Here is a 17,281-nt window from a genome sequence, read left to right on the forward strand (position 1 = left end):
CTACTATTAGAAAAATTAGAAGTTCAGAGTTCGTAAATATAGTTTTCAAGTCGATTTTTCGGTCCTAAGTAAATATAAATAAATAATAATAAATGAGTATATAAATTAAAAGGGAAAAAAAATTTTAAACGGCAGACACGTGCAACTCACGTGAGCTAGAACATAGTCGAGAACTTGGCGGGCAACAACCTCTGCAAAACCCAAACCCCGAACTTTAGGGTTTTACATGACATAACGCTACACTTGCTTACTAATTCAGACAGCAAAACCTCATATTCTGCTCAATCTTCTTCATGGCATGAATGCGCATTGTATCCAAACTCGACCCCAGTTTCCCATGGCTTTCGCTACTGGATTTCGTTTGTTCCGCGCTTCTCACCGCCAGTTAGCGTTCCTTGCCGGCCCCACCCGGTTTCCTCTTCCGGGTAGGACCCAGTTTGTCTCCAAGGACAGGCGGAGGTTCTTTGCCGTGAAGGCTTCCGCTTCGAGGCGGAGGGATGATGAGCGCGAGGAAGGCAATGGTGGATTGTTGGCTGTGAGGCAGAGAGACGAAGGAAATGGGGGCGGAAGAGAGGGGAGAGTAGTCGTCTCTGAGCTGCACAAGGAGGCCACGGAAGCTTACATGGCTTACGCGATGTCGGTGCTTTTAGGTCGGGCTTTGCCTGATGTGAGAGATGGTTTGAAACCCGTCCACAGGAGAATATTGTTAGTCTCATTGTTACATTGTAATGATATGTGCAATATTTTACAGCAATGTGCGGAAAATAATGACTGTAGAAGAAAATGGCGAGGATGATGTTAGACTTATGTTGTAGGTGTTGGGGTGGTGAAAATCGCTTGGTCTGTAACGACATAAAGCAGTTGATTAGCCTGCAGTTGGCTTAATTATACTAAAAATAATTGTTTGTTGATGCTATTGTATGTATTTTTCTATTGTTGGCTTGAAGCTTGGAGCTTTACTGAGTGTAGTAGTGTGACTTGTGGAGTACAAAAAGTTATAATTTTGGTTGCTTAGCGGGATAGGATAATTAAATTTTAGTTTAATTTTTGCACTACGTTCTTATGCACCATTCACAAGTATCAATAAAGGAAATAATTAGAAGTCCATTTAACTTCAACTCAATGCTAACGAGTCCATCATCTTGAAAGGATAGTGACTGTCAAAAACATGACACCTCGTTTTATAGATGCTTTTGCAAATAGAGAACATCCTTTTAGTGCGGCATATATAATTATCATGGAAGTTGATCTATCATGGTCCATGGTAATTGTGTGTGCAAAAAAAGTAAAAAAATGAAGGAAAAAAAAATTCCAACTAATTTTTGTTGAAATAATTACATAAGAACAGAGAAGAAAATTTTTCGAAGTTCAGCACCTGTAACTGCCGGAGCAGGAAAAAAGGAACTTGCTTGCTAGGAGTCCTACTACCACTCAGAACATCTTTAAATTAACTTTCCATCATTAGAATATCAAAGCTTCCTGAGCGTAATTGTGACATATATCTGTGTTGCTTGTGCATTTGTTAATTGCTAAAGTGGTTCAATGCTTATTTTGGATTTTCTTGTGTATAATGCCTATTAGCTGTGGTTTTACGCATGTTGAAAGCTGTTTATCAACTGCTCTATGATAATTTATGCACTCTATGCTGAAACTTGCATTCTTACTGGAGTTAAAAGGTCTCTACTTATTATTTGAACAGATATGCAATGCATGAATTAGGTCTTTCATCAAAGAAACCTCACAAGAAGTGTGCAAGAGTTGTTGGTGAGGTTGTGTTTCATTTCAAAATAGTTCATTTCTCATGTTATTGGAAGTTTTCCCCTATATTCTTTTCCGTGCCTCATTTTGTTTGAACCACTCTCACATAATAGTATTCCTATTGGAATGTTCTTTTTTATTCAACTGCAGGTTCTTGGTAAGTTCCATCCTCATGGAGACAATGCCGTCTATGATTCATTGGTTCGAATGGCTCAGGTACCATATCTATCTGATCAATTAATTTGAAATCGCATGACAAATTGTTGAAACCTGCAAAGAGGACAGAGTCACCGTAAATCTTGATATTTCATCGATTCGTAGCTGATAATCTCATCATCCAAGAATTAAACAGTTATACTAATGTCTTTGTTTCAAAATGGTAAACTATAGTAACTTGCGGATAACATAAACTATGCTACTCTTATCGTTCTGGTACTATAGTGCTGTGGGAATTCTCACCTGAAATTATTTAGATTGTAGTGATTATGTAATTAGACCATAAATGAATTTCAAGGACACAATGCTGATTTGTGTCTCATAATAATTTTACCTTATTGAGTATATTTTTTTATTTTTTCACTGATTTCATTTACACTATAATCTGTACTTTCTAGGATTTTTCCTTGCGTTTCCCACTCATTCGCGGGCATGGAAATTTTGGATCAATTGATGCCGATCCTCCTGCTGCAATGCGTTATACTGAGTGCAGACTGGAGGTATGGATTTATTTTCTCGTCTATTTAAGTGTTGATATTTGGCGCTGATGCCTTTTAAAGCTTGGTTGAGGAGTGATGCCAAACATTGAATACTGCCTTGTCTCAATATGTCATTAATGTAGTTTGTCACCAGTGAAAGGTAAACTTGCTGAATATAAAGTTTCCCCTTTGCTTAAAGCTTCTGCAGTCTGGGTTATTCATGTGCAAAAATTTATCATCTTACCTTTGTCACGTACATTTTGTGTTGGATCCTCTTTGAAATTCATTGTTTTTCTTGTTTGGTACTGACGTCTTTAAGCGGTTTTTTTTGTATTTAATGGGCATTCATATTTCATTGTTCTTTAGCCTGGGTTATTCATGTGCGAAATTTATCATCTTACCTCTGTCACGTACATTCTGCGTTGGATCCTCCTTGAAATTCATTGTTTTCCTTTTTTGTTACTGATGTCCTTGAACTGTTTTTTTGTATTTGATGGGCATTCATATTTCATGGTTATTTCCTCAGGCACTTACGGAGGCTATGCTTTTGGTGGACCTGGAACAAGATACTGTCAGTGCCCTATTTTGAATTGCATTTTAGTTTTTGCAATCTTGAACAACGTTTTCATATGCTGTAGGTCGATTTTGTTCCAAATTTTGACAACTCGCAAAAAGAACCATCTTTGCTTCCTGCACGTATACCCCACTTGTTGCTGAATGGTGCTTCTGGGATTGCAGTATGATTTTAACCTCTTATACTTTTATTATCATTTTTATTACTTCTAATGATCCAGATGGTCGATTTGGAGTTTCTTATTTCATCATCATTGTTTAACTTCTTATGTTTTTTTCCCACAGGTAGGAATGGCAACGAATATCCCACCACATAATCTTGAGGAGCTTGTAGATGCACTGTCTGTCTTGATTCACAATCCTGAAGCAACGGTAACATTTTATGTCAAATTCATATCTTCAGATTTACTTGTCATTTTTTTATATAGAAATTTTAAATTAATTTTTGAACTTTTAATGTGGCCCTTCCTATTCCATATGTGTGGTTCCTACATTATTTTTTAGTGAGCTCTTTAAGCGACTATAAACATCTAGTCTTGCGTTTTTCTCCTTATAGTCTGAAAAGGTTAATATCTCGGCCCTGCAAAATCTGTTGAATCATACCGTCCTGTCTGGTGTAATCTTCTCACATTATAGCTTTGACCACGGGGATCCTCCCAAAAATTTATAAAAATGAAAATCTATGTAGTACTTTTCTTTCTACAGGGGGCAATCTGATTATGAAATTAAAGTTGATAATGTAGTGTTTATATGTACTGTACTGCATAAGTCACATTATCCTGTGCCCTCCATAGCAGCATAAAATGTAAAGAAACTGAGGGAAAAGAACAAGAATTATGTACTACTCAGTACTACATAAAGATGTTTCATTGATGCAAAGGCTTCTACAGTGTTATCATACCAATAGAGTTTACTTTTATTTCCCAAATTGTCTGCAACTTTTAGTGGTGCCCAATCTGTTTCGTCTATTGACATTTACGAAGCGATGAAATTCTCTCTATGACAATTCTTACTAACCATAAACTTTCTCTTTCCTCTCTAAGCTCGATTCTTGACTACGTTCTGTGAACATCATACATGCATGAGTAAAAATACTTTTTTGACTTAATTGTCCGTGTTGAGAATTGGATCGATGCATTTCATGCCATGATATTGTTTATTCCATCAGTTTTTTCAGTATCTTTATATGGCTATAATCTATTTTGAATTAAATATTATGATTATAAGCCTGACTGTTAAACATTGTGTTAAAAAAAAAGACTGTTAAACATTGTGTAGATATTGGTCTCGACTTTTATTTTGTATCTCATGCATGTGTGGCATTACAGTTGCAAGAATTGCTAGAGTACATGCCGGGACCTGATTTCCCAACTGGAGGAATAATAATGGGAAATCTAGGGTAAGTTATTATAACCCTCCTCTCTTCATTGAAACTGAGTGCAAAACAAGTTGTTTGTACATAACATGTGCATTTTAAGAAACACATAAACCATGCTATCGTCCATCTTTATAGACTTTCTTCTTATATTCAATAAAAATAAAACTGTGACGGAATATGTAAAGAAGATGAACTTAGCTTGATCTGGCATCCCTAGGATAAGATGATATTTTATTGTATCGAATTATTATTAATGTTTCTTTTGCCTTAAGAAAGAAAAAAACTACTGCACTCTCGTCAATAACATAGAAATTTCCAATCTCTCACGAGATCTGTGATAGATAAATGATTAAACTCCGCCAACTTTCTCGTCCAACTAGCAACCCTGAATTTGATCTTCTCCCCAGCCTCGTCTATAGACTCCGCTATATTGTTGAATATACTTATGTTCCGCTCCAACCATTCCTCAATACATCATTTCCTTTTAGTCCTTAATTTATTCCTCTTGATTCACAACATGGTTAGCTTTTTTATATCTTATTCATTTTGTCAAGCATTTTAGAGGCATATCGAACTGGACGAGGTCGTGTCGTAATCAGAGGGAAGACTGATGTTGAATTAATTGATTCCAAAACCAAACGTTCAGCAATTATAATAAAAGAGGTTTCTTTACCAGTTCAATATTAATTATACAATACTTCTATTTTTCCCAATTTTAATTGGAATTTTAGTTAAATGGCACTATGTCAATCATGAATTCGTTTCATGTATGAAACAGGTTCCATATCAGACTAACAAAGCATCTCTTGTTGAGAGAATTGCGGAACTTGTGGAGAATAAGGTTTGTAATTACTATGCTTGGTTGTCTTTTCCAAAGATTTTAAGTTCTGCCTTTTGTTATTTCCATCCTAATTGTATTGCCTCGTCTTTCCTGAACATGTACAGACATGATTATATGTATGTCTAAATAGATGCATGTAATATGAGTTATATTATAATTACCACACTGATGGTGTTGTAGGTGAGTAGGTCATCATCATATTAGATTTACTTGGACCTTTAATGATTGCTGTTAATTATTATCTTTTGGCTAATGCCTTTTAACTTGTGAAATTGGCTTCAGATTTGATATCTGGATGTATCCTGGTTGATGCTTCTATTTGTTTTTCATGGATGTTTTTGTTATCAATTTCCATGAGCTGTCTTCCATCTAAGTCAAACTTCAGAAATATTTGTATTATTTTGTCGGAGTGTTGGGTGATAGATATATAAATATGGTATGTCACTGATACTTTTGTTTTTTTTAGAATCTGACAAATACTGGTACTCCAGGTTTCATGATAACCTTTAATTGTAACTGGGGATAGACATTTGTATAAGCTGGTCAAATGTGTGTTTATGATTGGGCTTTGTCGGGGTCCGTATTTTGCTTACCTTCACGGAGAGAAAAACATTTAAATCTTCAAAGTATCCTAAGTTTGAATAGTAAGTATCAAAGGTTGTTCCTTCCAAACAAAGCAACCTATTACTATACTTATACATGCGGTGCTAGGACTACTGGAGTCAAAACTGGTTGTTTTGGTGCATTGCTGTCGGGTAGTTCAAGCTGGCTCACTGAAGTGTCCCGTTATTTTTTGTTCATCTTTTAGCTTCTTGCTACCATTCAAAATATTTTGTTGATAATTTGTGTTGAAGTTATGAGTGTTTTTTAGGTTTTGGAAGGAATAAGTGACATACGGGATGAAAGTGATCGATCTGGAATGCGCATAGTCATTGAGGTAGTTCTTGTTTTTTTATGTTATAATGTATTATTGTCTATCTGTTGAAGATACTAGTATATGCATTCTCAATCTTCGGTTATAATCCTTTTGATATTTGAGGATTTGGGGTTTAACTCTGTCCGTCCTTGAATTGTTTTTGCTTTGTTTCCCCAAATTTCCAGCTTAAGAGGGGATCAGATCCATCCATTGTCTTGAATAATCTTTATCGTCAAACAGCTCTGCAATCTACATTTAGCTGCAACATGGTGGGGTAAGTATTTAACAAAGTAGATTTACAGATTTTTGCTCTAGATACATCATTTATATCAATGCAAATTTATCTGTTTAAGCGTTTACAAACAAAGAGAGATGTTGAACTCTAGTGTCCACTGTTCCTTTAGTTTATTGATACTAATTGGAGCTTTGTCTGCTAGCTGTAGTCAGTTTACACTGGCAACCTACATCATGTAATTTATGTTTGTGTCACAAAGGTTCAAGATATTGTGTTCTACTCGTCACAAAGCTTGATGATTGCTTAACTAAGGATCTTGCCTGCTGTCTTTGTTATTTTGTACAATGTCAATGTTATTCATTCTTCAGAAATGATTTCAGTTTTATTCTTGACATATCCTCCTAAGGTTTTATGGTGGTCACTGAGGATATATGTCTTACAATTTTTAATTTTAATTATTGGTAATCATAAATGACACTTGCTATTTCAAGTCTGACATGGCATTAGGTCATACATCTTACTGTTTAACTATTAACATTAGAAAGCCACTTCTCAAGTTCAACTTGTATTTTAAAAAGTACAAGTTTTGGGTGAGGATGCATAAACTACCTAGTGACCCCTGACACAAACTGGATACTACATCTTCTTCTGGCTTGATACCTTTTTAGGTCTTAGTTCATAAACTAAGACCTTTGGTCTGCTTTTTGTAATTAATATCTTTTGTTTAATATAATATTGTTTCCTATATATAGAAAAAGTTCATAAACAGATTCATTTTCATGTTCAGAGTTATGGGAAATTGAACCCAGATGGAGAGAACACCATGAGATAATATTATCCATGAGGGCATTTTATAGTATTATTGAATGGAGATATATAAAGTCTTACTGGTATATTTTTTTTGGTTTTTGTTACTTTTCTTTTTGAAATATTATGGAAACTGTTGAAATGCAAAAAAAAAAAAAAAAAAAGGTTGTGTGAGAAATGTTAGATTGTAAGGTGGGAATGATTTGATCTGATGAATTTTAGAAAAAGGGGATGCAAATTTTCTCTCTTCTTTTTTACTTTTTTAGCAGAAAAATAGGTTGAGGCAAACGAACCTTCAGTTTGGAACAGAAACTGGGAGAAGTTTTCCTTTTAAAAAGGGATGTTGTCAAGGCCATTACATGTTACTAATAGCGTCTTTCAATCTCTTGTTAGAGCTATATATTTTGCAGAAAGACATTGAGTCATTCCTTGCAATGGTGATGACATCCTTGCTTTATTTGTGGAAATCCCGTGGGGAATATGTTCCCTTTATTGATGTTATTTTATGTCATTGTTTAATATTATTCACATTTATTTTCTGTTTTTCTTCAAATTTGTATTGTTTGAATCAAAATGGTACACAGTTTTTTCCTCCTTTATGATCTATTAGTCCTATTCGTTTAGATTGCCCATTTGCCACTTACGTCAAATATGTTTCTTCTGTATTTACCCTTGGCGATTTCTTAATCTCAGAATTCTCAATGGTCAACCAAAACTGATGGGTTTAAAGGAATTACTTCAGGTTACATGCACTCATTTCAATATACTTTGATATGTTTGTGGATGTTTATGAGCATTCAATCGATATTTGAATCAGGTGTTCAGTTATTTTTCTGCATTCATTTAGATATCGACTGATCTTCGAAAACTGAGTTCTTAGTATGAACCTCATATATTAAGATATTGATTCAGTATCTTGGATGGTGAATTCAAAAAGTGCGACTGACTTGCAACCATCAGAAATTTAAGGACTCTGATTGATTGAAATATTGTATGCGTGTTCTTTTTTATTTCACACTACTGTTTAGTAATCAAGATGATGTTTTGTTGATCAAAAGTTAAAAGTTAAAACACTAACAAGAAAAATAAAAGCATTACAAAGCATTAAATTAGAATGCAAGATCAGTGTCCACTGAGTGGGAAGAATTGTCTAGTAAAGCAAAATTGTTGAAAACTAACTCAAGAATGAGGGTTTACTTATGGCCTCTGGTAGCTTTAATAAATCAATATGGTTAATACATTGTCTCTCTAATTTCCTTTCTTTATGGGGATTGATTGATGAGTGCATTATCTTTCTATGTATGAACAGATTCCGACTGTCCCTCTGCAACATATATTTCTTTCGTTGACTTGCTGCTATTTATCTCTTTGTGCATTTGATCACGTTGTTTTCTTTCCATGGTTTAAATTTTAAATTTTTTTAATTCATTATTGCTAGAAAAGAAGCACTAAAATGCTTATGTAGGCACAAAAGTTTAGGAATTCAGATGTGTGGATTGGAGTGTCAGTTCATGTTTTCCTACCAATCTATATTCATAATCTCGAGCTCTGGTGGTTCTGAATTTGTGTGATGTCTCTTATACTTGGCACACAATGCCATTTCCCACGCATACATATTTTCTCTTCCTCTCACCGCATTTAGCACTAGGTTAAAGTTAATGTCTGAAAATATTTTTGCATAAATGGTTTTTTGTTCATACAGGCATTTTTGGATTTTAGATGTTCTGTGGTTGAAAGGCGTGCTAAATTTAAGCTCTCACAAGCACAAGATCGTTATCATATTGTTGAGGTACGGGCTAACATATTCGAAGTTCAATTGTATTTCTAATTAACAACCTGATCCATTTTCTGAATTGTGCAAAAGTGAGTGTGATAGAGCTTATGACTCCTTGTATTGTCATGTCTTAAGAGATTTATGTTGTCACCTGATTCTTTAGTAATGAATGGAACAGGTATATTGTCTTCTGATATTTATCATTACCACACAATTGTTTTGTCATTTATGTTGCTGATATACATTTCTGTTTGGTGTGGGAACAAAGGGTATCATAACAGGACTTGATAATCTGGACAAAGTCATCAACCTAATCAGAAATGCACCAACCCACGTATTAGCATCTGATCATTTACAAAAAGGCAAGTCACTTTGTCTCTAACTTGTTGCTTTGTAAAACTTTTTATTTTGTAAGTTCTTTGTCTTCCAAATACAACAGAAGAAAAGGAAATTGAATAAACAAACCATTTTGTTTCCGATTCTATAAGTTTCAACATTTTCGTTGATAGAGTGATTTTAGGAGCGCTGAGTTATGTTTAATACCTTAGTACTACATGTCCACCTCATTTGTTATATTCTTTGGAAGACATTTCCCATGTGTTTGTTTCTTTTATGATGGCTCAAATTCTGAAGGTAAAACTGTTTTTTAAAATATTAATAAATCAAATAAACAAGCCATTTTGTTTCCGATTCTACAAGTTCCAATATTTTCACCTTGGTATGCCCATCTCATTTTTTATGTTCTTTGGAAGACATTTCGCGCGAGTTTTGTTTTTTTATGATGGGTCAAATTCAGAAGGTAAAAACTATATTTTTTATATATTAATAAATCGAATAAACAAGCCATTTTGTTTTCAACATTTTCGTTGATATGCTGAGTCATGTTTAATACCTTAGTACTACACGCCCTCCTCATTTTTTATATTCTTTGGAAGACATTTCGCATGTGTTTTGTTTTTTTTATGATGGCTCAAATTTTGAAGGTAAAACTATATTTTTTAAATATTGAAGTGCCTGGAAACCTCAGTGATGTTGAAAGATGTGGACCTGGAAACCTACTTACTGAAGCCTCTATTGATGATAACAGAAAATGGAGGCTTTCTTAAATCTTACTATAAGAAAGAATGAAGGATAAGAGTATCAGTAAACTATTTTATGTTAGTTAGCGAATGCTTTGTTGGTTAATCTTTTGTTTCGCTACTTGAGAGTCTATTGCTAGGAGATACCTCTTTCTAGTCCTAGACAGCCAGCTGAACTACTAGGATCTGTGCAAATTTCTCTTTCCTCTCATATTACTTGATAGGTGGCATAAGATTGGGATCCCCTTTGGGAGACATCTGTGAATTGTATGTTTGTAGATTGAGCTATGAGGAGTTTGACTTTTCATAGTTGGGGTCAGCTAGATGCGTTAAAGCACCATTTCAGCCTCTTGTAGCTAAGAAGTTCTGAGTCTGACACAAGCTAGCTATTGGCTATCTGAAAATAAACTTGGGAAGAAAACGCAAAGTGGTCGGTTTGGATTTAGGATTGCTTTGTTCATGTTTTCGGTATTCTCATAGTTTCATTTGTTCTTTGTATGTGTTTCTGTACTTAAATTGACTGGATAACATATGAGGGACTATTTAATTCTATTGGATGTTAGAAAATTTGTTATGGCTGAAATATCTGTTGCTTTATAGTTTAGAAAAAAATTATTTTGTTGCAGAGTTCAACTTGACTGACAAGCAAGCAGAATCAATTTTAGATATCAGCCTTCGAAGGCTAACATTTCTTGAGGTGCTTCAGTATCTTGTGATTCCTTTATTTTCCACATGTTTGTATGGTATTTGTCTAAAATTGACTGCTTTCTCAATGATGTTCTGCAGAAAAATAAGTTTGTTGATGAGGGGAAGTCTTTGACTGAACAAATTGCCAAGCTACACGAACTTCTCTCAAGTAAAAGACAAATGCTAAAGGTTGTTTTCTAATATATTATTCAAGTGAAATTGTATCGTTGCAAGCACCAATTCCATGGTCATGTTTATAAGTTTATGTCAAGTGATTGAAGGGATTTATTTTGAAGCGTTTTGCTTACATTTTTCTTTTCCCGCTTTTTCTTCTTTTTAATGTTGCATCCAGCTTATTGTATGTTGGAGTGCGGAAGTTCACTGCTTAACAATTGTTATCCATCTTCTAGAACAAGTTCAGTTTGATGATTTTTTTGTTGTCAATTTGACCTAGTAAATATCCAGTGAAATTGATTTCCTCGGTATGCTAAAGCCTGTGTAGATTATGATAAAGTCGTGTAAATAAAATATTCTGATATTATTTAATAGGGTAGTCAAATCTTTTAAGTTTGGTAGGAGAATATTAGTAATTTTTGAGTCTTAGGGATTATCTATTTGTTATTTTGCATAAATAGGTGTTCATTACTTCACATAAAATATGTTCAAGAAATATATTTTTCACTCTTTCTACACACTGCTTTTTTCCTTGTCTTCATTTATTTGTAATTGTCTTAATTGTTTAATCCATGTATGCATTTGTAATTGTCTTAATTGTTTAATCCATATATGCATTTTTTGAGTGCTGACAGTTCCACTTCGTGTCATTCTTGGCTCAACTTTAAAGTTAGTGAATGCCCATTTTATCTAGTTATTCATGTTTCTTGCTTAGTTGATAGAAGAAGAAGCTATTGAAATAAAGAACAAATTTTCTACTCCAAGGCGATCAATGCTGGAGGACAGTTACAGTGGCCAAGTTGAAGATATTGATGTCATCCCAAATGAAGAAATGCTACTGGTACTTCACCTGCTTTGTTCTTTTTCATGATAAAAATGTCCATTTGTCTGTGCTTCCAGAGCTTCCTGGTTCCACTTTCAGGCCCTCAGCGAAAAAGGTTATCTAAAAAGAATGAGGCCTGATACTTTTAATCTCCAAAACCGTGGGACTATTGGGAAATCAGTCGGGAAACTGAGAGTAAATGACACGATGACTGACTTCATTGTTTGTCATACCCATGATCATGTTTTGTACTTCAGGTATTTGCATCGATTTTCTAGCTATTAGTTCTGTTTTTTATGAGTAGATATTTGTTTTTTATTAATTTTTCTTCAACTTTGCTTGCTTAATGTATGATTTTTAACCTCGGAAACTTGTCTTGTGTTGGAAATTCACCCATCTAGAACTTGTTTCGTGAAGGAAATTCAGCATAATTTCATGAAATCTGGAATCATTTGGAAATTGTTGAGTTTCTTTACCACCTTCCCAGATAACACACACATCCTCATGCATCCTGCATCGCAAATGTAAAGTATTGCCACTCTGAAGTAGCAACACAATATATACGACATTTTTGCCAATCAAGATATCTTTTGCATGTCTTGGAAATTATATACAACTTCTTACTTCTCTAGATGTATCATTGTACATAGATGTTAATTGATGATCGAAAAGCCTACCAAAAGGATTGTCTATTGATTTTAGTGGTTAGAAATGAAAATATAGTGACTCAAGAATGCTGTTGAGAATATATGTACTGTCGTGTTGCATCGTCAGCTTTACGGGTCTGCAAGTAAACCATGTAGACTTAGGAGGATAAAATGTCTGATATTTTCCTTTTGCATACCCTTCCAAATTGGTGTACGTATGGAAGATCGATCTTAAGTAGGTTATCTACATAATACTCTTGGGCTTCTATGGCTCCCTTTCAATTTTAATTCATATTAAAATGATCAAAATCAATATCGCCAGAAGAAGTGAGCTTAAGGTTATGATGTGAAAGAAGATTGAAGAAAATGAATCATCTTCGTTGCGTCGTTTGATCCACAAAATGATGATAACTTAGATTTAAAAAGTTACAACCTTACCTGGAAAAAGGGAAATGCGTAGAATTTCTAATTTAGAAAATAAGATCCCCAATCCCTTGATTGCAGGTCTGGTACAGAGATTCAACAATTTACAATAATTCAGATTATGGAAGCAATAAAATTTGATTGGGAAAAAAACCCATGGCCAGGGCTATATATTTGTTGTTTTTTGTTAGCAAATGTGGAATTATAGAGTATTCTTCATAAATCTCTATTAGAATGGTATCGTATATAAGAAGACAACTTTATCTCTTGTGATTTTTTTGTAATTGATAAATACCGCCGCTACCTTATTGGTTCTAATCTTCAGATTTCACTATAACGTCTGTGTCAGTTTTTGTATTTGTCTGTCTGAGTTTTACTTTTATTCCAGAGGTGTAACCTGGTTGTGTTATGATGTGTCTAACTTTACTTATAGAGACCGGTGTTTTAAATTTCCTCAGCAATAAAGGAATAGTGTACTCAGCTCGTGCCTATAGAATTCCTGAATGCAACAGAGCTGCTGCTGGCACACCACTGGTCCAGGTATTGCCTTTCTCTGTTTGATCTTTTAGTTCGTTTTTATACCTTCTCATACTACTATAATTTTTGTGGTTAATATTTTGCTCTGAATCCAGATCTTGTCCTTATCTGATGGCGAGAGAATAACTTCCATCATTCCTGTGAGTGAATTTGAAGGAGACCAGTACCTTATGATGCTAACCATGAACGGATATATCAAGAAAGTTTCTTTGAATTACTTCTCATCAATAAGATCGACCGGAATCATAGCAATTCAACTGGTTTGCCCATGTCCTTGTTGCTTGGATGTTTTGATATTTTTTAGATCTGAGACTTAACTTGGAAATTTCAGGTTCCTGGTGATGAATTGAAATGGGTGAGGTGTTGTACAAATAATGGTTTTGTAGCCATGGCCTCTCGGAATGGAATGGTGATTATGAGTGCTTGTGAGAATGTAAGTTTATAATAATACTCATCTAAACTATTGTCCTGATGCCATATGGGGATAAATATTGGAACTGGAGTTGTAAACACATTTCCTGTTTTTGCAGTCAATACCATCTGTTAGCTCTAGTTATATGATTTAATATCATCTGTGACAGCTGATTGTGTGTTACATCAAACTATTCAATCTGTCTTAATCTGTTTCCAATATTGGCATGGTTTATTTTTAGCTTAGAGCGCTTGGAAGGAACACAAGAGGTGCAGTTGCCATGAGACTCAAACAAGGGGATAAAATGGCAAGCATGGACCTGATTCCAGCTTCTTTGGGCAAAAAGTTGGAAAACTCGGAAATGCAGAAGACCCGGTAATTTCTCAATCTTCATTTTGAAAATGACACTTCACCATTGAAGAGCAACATATATATGACAAATTTGTTGAAAAAGCATCTAATGTTTTATTTAGTGTGGTTGGTTGTAGTTTTTAAGTGTATTCTTTTTTGTTGCCATGTATGATTTATATGGTAAATAACAAGAAGTGCAGCTGTGCTGGTGAACTTTATCTATCTTTGCTGGCTTGCTGCTCAATATTACATGTTTTGTCTCCAGTCGAGTATATCTCTTTGTACATTAGCCTAATGCTATACTAGGGATAGATTTAAACTCGTGGAAACAAAATCGAACTATTTTCATAAACTTCCAATACAGAACACTCATATGAGTGTTGGTTTATTACAGTAGATTGACAGTTGAATTGGTGACATGGTTACTGTTGATTCATGGTACTTTGTCCACTTGGGAAATGTGATCGATACGCTATAGCTTTCCTTAAGTCTTCTAGTTTGATCTCAGAGTTTTGACTGTCATGAGTTATTGTTGCCACTAGAAATTCAGAATCTTGCAGCACATGGTTTTTTTCTGATAGTGTTTAATGCACAAGCTTCAATGCTTCCATCCCATAAATTCTCACTCAGATTTTAACTCGCTGTATACCTAATGATATTGTTTTTATTCGTCTTCGATATGAGATTAGACTTTACTTGTTGCTTCATGCTTTTTATTTATTAATTAAAGATTTACAATCTTTTCTTTTGCATATATAAATTTGCCAACTGTTTCTTGGTTTATTTGGTCAGTGGTAGGAGCCTAAGTGGTCCGTGGCTGCTGTTCATATCTGAAAGTGGCTTTGGCAAGAGAGTTGCTCTTAGTAGCTTTAGGATGTCACCGTTGAATAGAGTTGGTCTGATAGGTTACAAGGTAGGTTTCCTTCTCATTGGCTGATAAATAAAGAAGATTATGGAACCGAACAAGTGAACAGTCGATTTATTTCCTTCTTTGGAGAGAGAACAATTAACTTGAGCAACAATGATACACAGTCCATACTATAAAGATCAGTTAATTCTGTAGCTACATGCTCATTGCATGCTGTGATGGCGCAGTTCTCATCTGAAGATCGTCTGGCTGCCGTTTTTGTGGTTGGGTTCTCTATAGGAGGTAATGTGTTCTGCAACTTGGTATATTGTTCTATTCAACAATGGAATATATAAGTAACATGAATGAATTCCGAGCAGAAGATGGAGAAAGTGATGAACAAGTTGTGTTGGTCAGCCAAAGTGGAACTGTGAACAGGATCAAGGTTCGGGACATCTCCATTCAGTCTCGATATGCAAGGTATGATGATTTCCTTTTCCTAATTTTCTATTGTTTAGGACACCTCTTAACTGTAGTGATTCTCATGAAAAAATCGTCATGTTTTCCTATGTGCTTTTGGAATGACGCGTGTTCAATTCTGTATGTTTGGGTAGGTGGAAACCAGATTCTATAGCCCTTCGTTGTCCATTTCTAGTAAATGTAATTTAGTATCATAGTGATTTCTTTTCAAGGGCCCGGTCGTGCCAAGCTACTTGTTAGAATTGATCCCAGCTCATTTAAACCGGTCTGGTAAAAACTCAACCCGGTTTAAATCGAGATAGACATGATCAAGGTCTAGTTAACATAAAAGCAGTCTTTTTTAAGTGCTCATGTAAAAATTGTACCAATCTTCTTTGAGAGAAAGTTCAAAATCTGCATTCTTGATTGAAAAATGAAATGTTTTCACCAAATAACAACTAAACATAATACCCAATCTTTGTTGTACGTTTGTATGGTGGAAGAGAAATCTGAGAGCGGTCGTGCTCCCACCCACGCCTTCTTTTCCTGAAAAATAGAACCTGGGCATACTCTTTTAGTAATACGAAGATGATGTCACAGAAATCTGTTAATTTATTTACTTGATTTCTCCTTGCACAATCGAGTAAATTTTTGTAGTGGCGCGGAGTTTAGGATGAAATAAGAAAGTATGCGCCTTTGTGGCTATTCGCAACTGTAATTCAGATAGCTTAGAGTTGATGGAGGTGTGGCGTTGATTATTTAGCTCTCATTTTCTGACTTTTGTCACCTTCCCTTTCTTTTCTCTTGTTTCTTTTCCAGAGGAGTGATACTGATGCGCCTCGAGCATGCTGGAAAAATTCAATCAGCTTCCTTAATATCTGCAGCAGAAGCAGAGTCTGAGGAAGTTCTGGCCGCCGAAGCGTAAGACGCTGATTTGATGGAAATTTGTAAGTTCTTTTTCTCGTACTTTGGCTAGTTATGATGGTATGTAGACTCTGTAAATACCTTCTTTCTTGTAGTATTTTGCCATGTGCCCTCTCGTTATATAACTTAGTAGAAGTTTTCTGTCCGTTATTATACTTCAAGTTAAAAGGAAACGGGATACTTCTGCTCCCGTTTCCTTTGCCTTTTGTCCTGTTGCGACGTGTTCTTTGTTTGGCATTGTATGACTTAGTACGATAATTTTTTAGTTCAAAGAGAAGGGTATTGATTTCTTGGAGGAAGACTGCTTTTTATATAACGAAAAGGTGTGTTATGTGAAAGTTGGAGTGCAATTTTTTTGCATATGGCAAACTCTCACTTGCACCGAGCTGATTTGGAAGTATGTAGCTTGACTCAAGTTCGATAATTTTGAATACAAATCGATCAGTATATGTGCTAGCTTGAAAAATTCAAGTTCAACTCGTTCATCGAATTTTTATGTACAAGTTGGGGAAAAATGACTCCACTTCAAATCTCTTCATTGTCCACAAAACTCTTAACGAGTGTTCCTAGAATAAAGCCTCAAGGCTACAAATTCAAATTCCAATTGCCAAGAATAATGTCAAACACGGGCCTTTCTTGCCAATGCCAGTCAAATCTTGTAAATTCAATTCGTTGATTTTTCTGTGTACTGTATTTGGATGTCAACTTCGACACAAATCAAATATGTTTAGTTTGTTTGTATAATTATCAAAATTTTAATTTCAAAACTCTCTTGAATTGTCTTGTTTTTATATACCTTTTTGTTTCAAATATAAGTGCTATGCTATATTTTCTTTTTTCCCATGTCAAATATTCAATTTTTCACACATTTAGTATTATCTTTTAATACATATATTCTATTTTGATATGCGGCACACCTACCGTGCACATATATGTGAGCA

General features: G+C 34.8%; 2 protein-coding genes across 2 annotated transcripts in view; one reads left to right on the forward strand and one right to left on the reverse strand.

Annotated features, from left to right (window-relative positions):
• LOC142546923 (protein LNK2-like) overlaps positions 1 to 17,281 on the reverse strand; it is a 98,932-nt gene that overhangs the window by 62,501 nt on the left and 19,150 nt on the right. The gene's annotated exons all lie outside the window — the stretch shown is intronic.
• Positions 156 to 16,485, forward strand: LOC142546921 (DNA gyrase subunit A, chloroplastic/mitochondrial-like). The gene is made up of 27 exons (XM_075654900.1): positions 156 to 705; positions 1,700 to 1,769; positions 1,909 to 1,974; positions 2,373 to 2,474; positions 2,980 to 3,024; positions 3,092 to 3,190; positions 3,312 to 3,398; positions 4,355 to 4,425; positions 4,959 to 5,067; positions 5,183 to 5,245; positions 6,117 to 6,182; positions 6,347 to 6,435; positions 7,897 to 7,945; positions 8,906 to 8,992; positions 9,246 to 9,339; positions 10,683 to 10,753; positions 10,843 to 10,932; positions 11,633 to 11,758; positions 11,840 to 11,997; positions 13,269 to 13,350; positions 13,443 to 13,607; positions 13,679 to 13,780; positions 14,001 to 14,134; positions 14,903 to 15,023; positions 15,206 to 15,260; positions 15,338 to 15,437; positions 16,236 to 16,485. The coding sequence occupies exons 1-27, from the start codon at positions 299 to 301 to the stop codon at positions 16,339 to 16,341; spliced, it is 2,814 nt and encodes a 937-aa protein (XP_075511015.1). The 5' UTR covers positions 156 to 298; the 3' UTR covers positions 16,342 to 16,485.

Source organism: Primulina tabacum, chromosome 5 (genome assembly GCF_025594145.1).
Source record: "Primulina tabacum isolate GXHZ01 chromosome 5, ASM2559414v2, whole genome shotgun sequence".
Classification (NCBI taxonomy): domain Eukaryota; kingdom Viridiplantae; phylum Streptophyta; class Magnoliopsida; order Lamiales; family Gesneriaceae; genus Primulina; species Primulina tabacum.

Excerpts from the sequence above, each read along its gene's own strand:
- LOC142546921 (XM_075654900.1), top strand. The coding sequence starts at position 299 with ATGAATGCGCATTGTATCCAAACTCGACCCCAGTTTCCCATGGCTTTC. Across the intron at positions 13,351-13,442 it reads CTGGCACACCACTGGTCCAG|ATCTTGTCCTTATCTGATGG; the intron begins GTATTGCCTTTC and ends CTCTGAATCCAG. Across the intron at positions 15,261-15,337 it reads GGTTGGGTTCTCTATAGGAG|AAGATGGAGAAAGTGATGAA; the intron begins GTAATGTGTTCT and ends AATTCCGAGCAG.